Raw genomic sequence first — 9,111 nt, 5'->3', positions numbered from 1 at the left:
TACTTTATCTGTCAGTGTTTAAAACAATTTTTTATATAAGAAATTTGCTTTTTTTTCTCGAAAATGTGTCTTTTACTGTGAGTTCTGTGTTTGAATCCCAAAAAATTGCTCGAAATTCTCATGGAAGAGTTTCCGGAATTTTCTAGGCCAGGGGCCGTTGTCGATTTACGAAGGCAATTTTTTTATTTTTCCTCCTATTTTCTCGATTTTCAACGATTTTCGACTGTTTTTCGTATTTTTTTTTTGCAGAAATTTGTGGAAGATTATGAATTTTTGGCTATCACAGTAGTTCTGGTCACCATTTTCAGTCCTAGACTCATTTTTCGTATGACGTAATCGATGACGTCATATGACGTAATCGATGACGTATTTTTGAACTACCAATTGTCCTATTTTTTCGTTTTTCATCTTTTTTTCAGAACGTTTTTGTGATTTTACAAAAATCTCAAAATGGACGAGAGTGATTCTGAAATTAAAATGTCGAGTGACGGCCAAAATGAACCAGAAAAAACGAAAATATCTGCCCAAGGAGAACCAATAAAAGAATTTTCGCTTGATTTGGATGAGGATGGCATATGGAGAACAGGTCCCTATTCGAACAAATTTTCAGTTAAAACGATGAAAGATATCATTGAAAACTGGTCAGTTGAAAAAGAAAATTTAATTTTAAAACCAAGTTATCTGTTTCAGTGTGACATCGTCAAATCTCACCGATTTTCGTTTGCCAGTGTTTTCGGAACCGTCAGTGAAATTCGCAAAATTTCGAAACGAAGATCATAAACTTTGTGATGGACTGTCTTGGTGGAAGACAACGAATGGTAGGATCAGCTGATTTTCAATTCATTTTTATTATTTTCTTTTCAGGTAGAAAAATCCGTCCGAGACCCAGAAAGATCGAATACGATGGATGCTCTTACAGATATTACAATTGCATCAATCCTAATGATGATGCTTTCAAAAAATTTGAGATTTATCCGGAGAAGGAAGAGTTCTTTTTCGTAGTATACGTGTCTCAAAATGGTCGAATGGACTACGATGTTCTGAAATCATCAAAACCTAACAGACTAACTGGTAAGAACAACTTTGCTCTAATAAAAGCGTTTATATAAAATTCAAATATTCAGAAGCAGAGTGTCAATTGATTCATCGGTCCCTGAAAGGAAGAACTGTGAAAGGAGCTTTCGAAGATCTAAAATCAGGAGCCCTTAATTTCAGTACCCGCCAAATCAGAAACCAGATGAAGTATCAGCCGGATTGTGTGAAGTCGAAGAGGGGCCGCGTGAGCGTGACAACACCAGAATCACTCGCATCTTTTGGAACAGAAAATGGCTTCCGTCTATTTTCTAGTGGTAAACAGGAACGTTTTTTTGAAAATATAATTTTTTCATTTTAGATAACCAGTTTGGAGCGATTTATCTCGATTCGGACACACTGAATCTTTATATGAATAGTCTACCGACAAAACAAACTGTACTGGAATATAGAAAGCTTTTAACTGGATGCGAAGATTGGACTTCAGAAGAAGTCAATGATTTTTTATCTTGTTACAGTCCGACAGCAAATAGTGGGATTATTAAGCATATGGCTGGACAGTTACAGATTGATAGCACTTTTGATTTGTCAGATTGTGTTGTGACAACAATCTCTGGAGATATAGGAGACTTCACATCGCGCTGCAGCGGAAAAATTCGCCATGTTCTTTTAGGATTCATGATTTCCTCGTCGAAAAATGCACTAAATCACAAGAGTTTTGCTCGCGAAATTGACGATTTCTTCCTGCAAGTTGATCCTATGCGAAAAAAATCAATTCCATCACTGATGACAGACGGCGAAGAATCTTTTAAATATTACAGCAAGGTATAGAAAACTTTAAATTTGTGTAGTCTCATGTTTCTTTCAGATGAAATATTTGGAAGACACTCAAGTTCTCAGGTGTCTAGTACATCGTCGAAACAACTTGACATTCATTCAAAGTAAAAAGAATATAAGCCAGTCAGATTTGAACAAAATTTTCGGAAGACAGATTGGAGATGAAGTTGAAAATGGAATTTTCAATGTAATGAGTTCAGAAGCGATGGAAGCGGAGATTGTCAAGTGTAATTTTGCGCCGGCTCTAAAGAAGTGGTTGCTCGATAGAAAAGAAGATCTCTTTTCAACCCATTCTCTCCGATCTCGTCTGATGGCTGGGCTGCTTCTAAACTACGAATCGAATTGAGAACCTTAATTCACGAATCAAAATTGCGATTCCACGAAAACTAAATGGACGCACTTGCTTGGATAAGCTGTTGGAATTTATCGAGGGTAGGGTTGACTGTAAAAACATCTAAAGTTGGATATGTTTTACAGATGAGAAAAAGGAATTTTGCAAGTCGATTTTGACTGGAAAGAGCGAGCTGATCCGATACGCGAATTTCAAAAAAACCGGAATTTTGTCAGCACAAAGTCAAGTTAAAGCTTTGCGAAAACATGGATTTCGTACTTTTTCGTTATCTCATGTGTTTGAAATGCCGAAAACCGTATGGAGAAGTGTGCCGAAACAGATGAAAATTGGAGAAGTCTTCAATAAGAACGTAATCTACCATAAATCCGGTCAGTATCTTGTGGAGAAAGATGACAAATCGTTTTTTGTTGTGAAAACGACCGAAACAATATCGAATGCAAGGATCCCAAGTGTGCTTCAAAACCTGCTATCACTTGCTCACATGTGTATGTTTGAATTGCGTTTCATACTGGAGTATGTTTTTTTTTTAGCTTCGCTGTACTCAGTACACTGCCAACGAAAAAATGCCAAGAAGTTCTGAATATTCGCGAAAAGTTCTTGATTTCACTGTCGAGGAGTTTGCAAATCAAATCAATCAACGACGGAAAAGACGCAAAAAGATACCCGAACCGGAAGTACTCTAAAAGGTCACATAATAACGGCGGGAGAACTGTATCCGAATTCAAGAAGGTCAATAGAAATGTCTCTGGCGAGTCTGAAAGCGGTGATGATGAAAGGAAAGCAGATGGGAATATTTCTAGTGATGAGGAAAATGACAGTGATTGTGATGTGAATAGCTTGAATTCTAAACCCAATGTCTTCGATGAGTCGGGAGATATCGTCGAGGATGAAATTAGTTGTAATTCCAATGATGAACATGTCAATCTAGTCCTTGACCCTTCTGTGGATCACTTGAACTCTCATGATTCTTGCATGGATCTTTCTGATGATCCAAGAAAGTATGACAGCGATTCTGATGAGGAGAATGATATTTTCGGATATCAGAATGTCAATCCAGTGCCGAAGCCATCAAATCGTGTCTCGAATGATCATAGTTCACAGATCGATCTTCGTGATGTTCTTGGAGAAAAGGGCTCGAGAAAGCCTGAAAGCGATTCTGAAGAAGTGACCGATGTTTCCACAGGACAACATGTGAAACCAATGTCTCTCAAAGAAAAGTTTCCGATTGGATACATGCATCGACTTTCGGATGATTCAGACGACAGTGAGACAAAGTGAGCGACTCATTTAAATGTTCAATCAGCTCATTAATATATTACAGAGACACCGAAACAACACCAGAAGACTGTCCATCACCGCCTAGAAAGAAGTCAAAGAGAAACTCAGGTCCTCCTTCCCGCTACCAAGCTTCCTTCAAATAAACCCCAATTGGCTTCAATTTTTTTTTCTCATCTTAAGGTCATTCTTAATTGTCTAATCCTTTTTTTTTGTTTTTGCATTCTTTGCACGTGCTGTTGTGTTGTTCAACTATGAATTGTTGCCACATAAAATTGTTCTGTTTTGTCTTTAAAACATTGAAAAAAAATTGAATCCGAATTATCAAAATTATTTAAAAAATAAGAAAAATTTCAATTACCACGAAAATTGAGAAAAGTTGAGAAAAAATGGAAAATGGAGAAAAACCGAAATATTGCGAAAAAACGGAAAATTGGGAAGAACGGAGGAATATGGAAAAAAGGAAGATGAGAAAAATTCAGAAGTTCCAAAATTCGTAGATTCTGAAATTTCAAAATTCTGAAGTTCTGAAACTCTGATGTTTTCGAGCTCTGAAATTCAGAAACTCCCTCAAAAAAAATTGTACCCCCGAATCACAAGCGTTGTACCCCTAAATGAAATGAGTTGTACCCCAGAATCATTGGTAGTTTGTACCCCCGAATCGTTGTACCCCCGAATTTTTGTACCCACGAATTTTTTACCCCCGAATCATCAATTTTGTACCCCTAAATCAGTTGTACCCCCTTGTACCCCCGAATCATTGTACCCCCCGAATTTTTTGCCATTTCCGAGATCCTTAGTCAGAAACACCACCAAACCCATGATATGACCCAGTTTTACTATCGATTTCATTTGGATGTCATTATTGGATTTGCCACGTTTTTTTATTTAGGCCATGTGCTCACTTTTTACACATTGCCAGAACTTTTCGAATATACGAGACTGTTGGTATTATGGTTCGGATTGTTAACATCGAACCTACAAATGGCACGAATGATGTTCCAGTTTTTTATCAGTTGTGATAGAGTCATGGTAAACACTTTTGACGTTTATTTTTGGTTCGGTTTCAATGAATTCAGAATATTCATTTTCCACGGTAAATGAGATGAACACTTCCAGGCAGCCTTCTTCCCAATCGAGTATCGGGTTTATCACTCCAAAATACCAATCTGGTTATTTTTCTTGTTCTCCTTGGCTTCTGGACTTTTCCAAGACTTTGTATTTTTTAACTTATGTAATTTTGTGATTTATGTTCCAAAAAATTGTTTGGCTCTTGGTTGTGTTATGAATGTATGCTTCAAAACTTTCTGGTCCACTTATCAAACGGTCAGATATATTTTCTTTGAAATTCCACAACATAATTCCAATTTCAGGTCATCTTATCTACTATTGTTTTTTTCTCAACTGCGTTTTGTGTCCGTCTATTTTTATGGAGCAAGTCTGACAGCTCTTTGACTCAAGCCAATCGATTAGCAATCATTGACGCTGTGACCACATTCTTTTGTCAATTCATTCCTCCATTTTGTGTTAGTCTATGGCCGGATTTTGAACTTTTCCAGTTTTCGTACGCTGGACCATTCAATCTAGTTGGAAAACTTGTGGGGAACACTATAGAATCTGCACTGATGTTCAGAATTATGAGAAAAAAGTACGTGGAACAGAAGGCAGCAACAACATTTGTAATTAGAGGATTCAGTCATGGCACACACTCATCGGACCATCATAGATTCTGAATAATTGTTTTTTGGAATACATCGTTTTTTAGAGCACAAACGAATTCATTTGTTCTTATAAGTTATACTTAATAATTTTTTGTATGGAAGTTCTGATAAAAATGATTGAAATTGAAACCCCAGACGCCCATCTTAAAAAAGAAAAATAAAAGAATAGGATAGTGACTGCTGTTCCAAGAATGTAGATGAATGTGTTTTTTTCTGAAAAGAATAGTCTGCAACAACTTTAATTAAATTTCGACGAGAATTCTGGGGAAGAGAAAGAGCCCTATCTTCTCGTTCAATTCCAACGAACGTTTTGTTGTCCGAAAACGCTATTTAATGCATTTTACATGAATGAGAGTAAGAAATTAGTAAACTTCAATTTTCTTATAAATCTGTTCGTCTGAAAACAGAGCATCAAAAACTAATTGTTCTGAGAAGTCAACTGGGATTTTTCTGTAGTTTACTCATCAAATACATCAAAATGTGTACTCATCAAATTTTTGGTATAATTGTTTTTCAAATGCTCTTTATTCAATTATAATATCAAGAAAAAATCACAATCCATACTTTCTCGGATCGAATTTCAAATCAAAGTTTTTTGCATAATTTTCATCCCCAAAGACCATATCTGACTGATCGTACAAATCGGCCACTGCACGACCTCCTCTCTCCAGTCCCACTTTCTGTTCTGTACTGCAGTCAGTACTATCGAGAACCTTTTTGACACATAGGACGACAGTGGAAGAGAATCCTTTCGGCAACGGGAACTTTTTATGAGAGACAAAGCAATTTCCAAGTGATTGAGATATGTCTTTCTGTAACGGGATATATTATGGAGGCTTTTAAAAATTATGGATATTCTTACATCTTCCATGCACTCTTGGGCTTCTATCTTTCGGTCCGTATAAAAATCCAATGTGTCTAATAGAAACTTGACCAGCTTCCGTTCTCCTTTACATTCCAAATCACCAATACATTTCAACGACTTTTTAAATTCCCCTCCCAATTGTGACTCTAATGGAGAAACAGTGGAGCTGAACTTGATTAGTTCCTTACGGGTTTCAACCAAGTCTCTGGTGAACTGAAATGGTGGAAAATTGAAAACTGTTTTTTTTTTCAAAAAGCAACTCACATTGGCATAAGTTTCAGTACAGAATTTGAATCTCTCCGTCTCAGCTTCACAAAATTTACCGTCGTTTTCATCCACAAAACGACAAGCAGCAAAGTTCAAAAGAACAGCAAAGGGAATGAGAAATTTCAACATTTTGAAACTATACTTTGTCCCAAAATTCAGACGTATTTTATACCAAAAGTACACAAAACAAAGCACATCATTTTTGAAAACATCTAAAGAAATATAGGAATCAGAAAATCAACATCCATACTGTTTTTGTGATATCATTTTTTTCAAAATAGAAGACAAATTTCTCCAAGTGGACGGTATAGGGAGGGGGCATTCTGTGCATAAGAGTGATTACGGTAATATCTATATGGGAAGTTCAGATGATGTGTTGAACAAAATTGGGCCGAGCTTATGTATAAGTTATTTAAAGTAAAAAAGTTAATACGAAGAATTCCGAGAAAATGGTTATTTTTTCTAGAAATATAATTATTGTGCTTTTTTACCATTCTGATTGAATTTTCGGCAGAATTTACCATTCTGATTGAATTTTCGGCAGAATAAAAATCCAGAAAAACAGAGTCAATGAGGTTTTTCCATTAATTTTTTTTCGGAGAACAGCAAACATGTTTTTTGAAATTTTTGTTTTTTTTGGGTTTCTGTTTTTTTCTGATCTGACTAGTTTTGAACTCAATCTATATGTCTGTGATTTTCAAAGAATATTTCATCAAATTCATTCTATGTTTTCTCTCACACTATCAAGATGACTAACCATACTCCCATGAATTTCTAGACAGAATTAGTTTTGAACTGAACTAGTTTTTTAGCTTGTCTTTTTGTTATTCAAAGACAAATATTTTTTGTACATCATTCAGAACGAAGGCCCTTCTTAGGATTAATATCCTTCTTTCCTTCGTTTTGTTAATCAGCCGACTCGTTTTTCTGGTTCTGAAAATAGTTAATGTTCCTATTCTTGAAAAAAATTAATATTCCTATTCTTGAAAAAATGTAATGTTCCTATTCTTGAAAAAATCTATTCCTAAAAACAGAAGCTTGCCTAAACCTCTCTACGAAATATTTTACTTCATTTCACAATCAGCTTTCATCTCTTCCTGAAAGCGAATTAACCCATTTGCACGTATACTGAATCTTTCATAACAAATGGACAATCTCATAACCATTGTATGCTTGTTAGGAATTATTTGCGCACTGGTCACGATATTGCTCAATATCAATTTAGTCATAAAGGTTGTGATGTCAGTAGAAAACAAAAAAAAACACTACAAAAAGCAGTTATATATTTTCAGGAACAAATCAAGGCGAAAAGCAGATATGCATTTGTTTTACTATCGGTTCACACTGGACATATTTTTTGGAGCATCTCGTAAGTTCTATAAAATGTTTCAATTGATATGTATAGTCAGATTCAGTACTCTCCTACATTATCTTCATCCTGCTCTCCATTGAAGCCCAAAAATTTATTGCCCAGTCCCGTCCGTTGATAGTTTACCTTGCCCTTCCTTGGTCAAATTTTGCCGCTTGCCGGTCTATTATCGCCCTTTCCATATCTGCCGAAAGAGTCATAGCTGCATATTTTCCCATTACATATCGCTCCTATAGAAACCTGGTCCCTAATTGGACTGTTTTAGCAGTAGGTATCGCATTTGGAGTCTCGGAAGAATTCGTTCTCTTCAATTTATGCTCTTATGACATGATCATCCCTCCAAGTTGTCGAGTTTTTGGCTGTGCGGTTAATAAGTGCTTTTATTATTTCTGGACCATTCATAAAGCGGTATTTCTGAGCTTCCTTGGTTAATTAATTTATAAAACTTTCTTTCAGTCGATATTCTCAACAATAGTAATTTTATCAATAATGCTATCAATGAAGTTATTCATTTGGAACAATTTGAAGCATAAAGGCAAAAATAATAGAATATCGAAGGTACGATTTGAAAAAGGAAAATTATTTTTAATAGTTTTTCAGGCAAATCGTCTTGCACTACTGGATACTGTAACTGTGCTAGTGTTTGATTTCCTTCCTTCATTTTGTGGTTCAATGTGGCCTACTGCCGAAATCTTCTCTTTCGATGTAAGATATCTACATTTCAACGGTAGCAAACCTTGATTTTTCAGTTTGTTGGTCCTTATAATGCTGTTGGGAAAGTCACTGGATGTGCTATCGAAGCGATAGCAGTTTCAACTCTTCTAATGTTCAGAAAAGGGAAGAACTCGGAACCTAAATCCTCTAGTAATCGACGTGTGGCAAAAAACACAAAGTCCAGTGGTCAAGTCTTAACTTTCCAAACTGTCAAATAAAAACTTAAAGTTTGATGTTACATCTTTCTGTTTTCACTGCTTATCACCAGTCTGTCAACAAGGCCTCGAATGTAGTAAATCTTCTTTTTCTCGAAATACAAGCAACTCGAAATACAAACAGAAAATATTTTCCAGACAATTTATTTCTCGAATTCAGATTTTTTTCCGCAAATCGAAAAAAATCGAAAAATTTCCTTCCTCACACAATGTGCTTTAGCCGCAAAGAAAATCTCGAAAAAAAAGACAAAATTTTTTTTTATAAGCATTCCTTTTTTATTTTTTTTACTCATTCTTTTTCTGGGATTTTTCCTGTTAAAAATTAAAATATTAGCTTTGATACAAACACTTTCTGATCTGATTAGTTTGGGGCTGGATCTATATTTCTGTGATTTATTTTTGATTTGAAAAACTTATTTCATTTTTCATGGGTTAGTCTAACTAACAAAGGCGAGATTTTTTTG

General features: G+C 35.5%; 5 protein-coding genes across 5 annotated transcripts; 4 read left to right on the top strand and 1 right to left on the bottom strand.

Annotated features, from left to right (window-relative positions):
• Nucleotides 1-450: 450 nt before the first annotated feature.
• On the top strand, nucleotides 451-3,642 carry CBG06607 (the record flags this gene model as incomplete). Its single annotated transcript, XM_002647479.1, has 8 exons — nucleotides 451-641; nucleotides 691-818; nucleotides 865-1,071; nucleotides 1,125-1,349; nucleotides 1,394-1,857; nucleotides 1,901-2,124; nucleotides 2,752-3,495; nucleotides 3,543-3,642. The coding sequence occupies 8 exons, from the start codon at nucleotides 451-453 to the stop codon at nucleotides 3,640-3,642; spliced, it is 2,283 nt and encodes a 760-aa protein (XP_002647525.1).
• A 473-nt stretch (nucleotides 3,643-4,115) lies between these two features.
• Nucleotides 4,116-4,325, top strand: CBG27364 (the record flags this gene model as incomplete). The annotated part of the gene is made up of 1 exon (XM_045237220.1): nucleotides 4,116-4,325. One exon carries the CDS (start codon nucleotides 4,116-4,118, stop codon nucleotides 4,323-4,325), a length of 210 nt encoding a protein of 69 aa, XP_045098561.1.
• Nucleotides 4,326-4,480: 155 nt separating this feature from the next.
• Nucleotides 4,481-5,229, top strand: CBG06606 (the record flags this gene model as incomplete). Its single annotated transcript, XM_002647478.2, has 3 exons — nucleotides 4,481-4,528; nucleotides 4,616-4,822; nucleotides 4,870-5,229. The coding sequence occupies 3 exons, from the start codon at nucleotides 4,481-4,483 to the stop codon at nucleotides 5,227-5,229; spliced, it is 615 nt and encodes a 204-aa protein (XP_002647524.2).
• Nucleotides 5,230-5,768: 539 nt separating this feature from the next.
• CBG06605 lies at nucleotides 5,769-6,478 on the bottom strand (the record flags this gene model as incomplete). The annotated part of the gene is made up of 3 exons (XM_002647477.1): nucleotides 5,769-6,029; nucleotides 6,080-6,295; nucleotides 6,347-6,478. 3 exons carry the CDS (start codon nucleotides 6,476-6,478, stop codon nucleotides 5,769-5,771), a joined length of 609 nt encoding a protein of 202 aa, XP_002647523.1.
• A 1,017-nt stretch (nucleotides 6,479-7,495) lies between these two features.
• On the top strand, nucleotides 7,496-8,650 carry CBG06604 (the record flags this gene model as incomplete). The annotated part of the gene is made up of 6 exons (XM_002647476.1): nucleotides 7,496-7,590; nucleotides 7,642-7,718; nucleotides 7,765-8,126; nucleotides 8,175-8,276; nucleotides 8,319-8,423; nucleotides 8,468-8,650. 6 exons carry the CDS (start codon nucleotides 7,496-7,498, stop codon nucleotides 8,648-8,650), a joined length of 924 nt encoding a protein of 307 aa, XP_002647522.1.
• Nucleotides 8,651-9,111: the final 461 nt, after the last annotated feature.

The sequence above is a fragment of the Caenorhabditis briggsae genome, assembly GCF_000004555.2.
Source record: "Caenorhabditis briggsae complete genome, chrV, whole genome shotgun sequence".
Taxonomy (NCBI): domain Eukaryota; kingdom Metazoa; phylum Nematoda; class Chromadorea; order Rhabditida; family Rhabditidae; genus Caenorhabditis; species Caenorhabditis briggsae.
The sequence above is the reverse complement of the archived record's forward strand: the minus strand, read 5'-3'. Positions and strand labels throughout refer to the sequence as shown.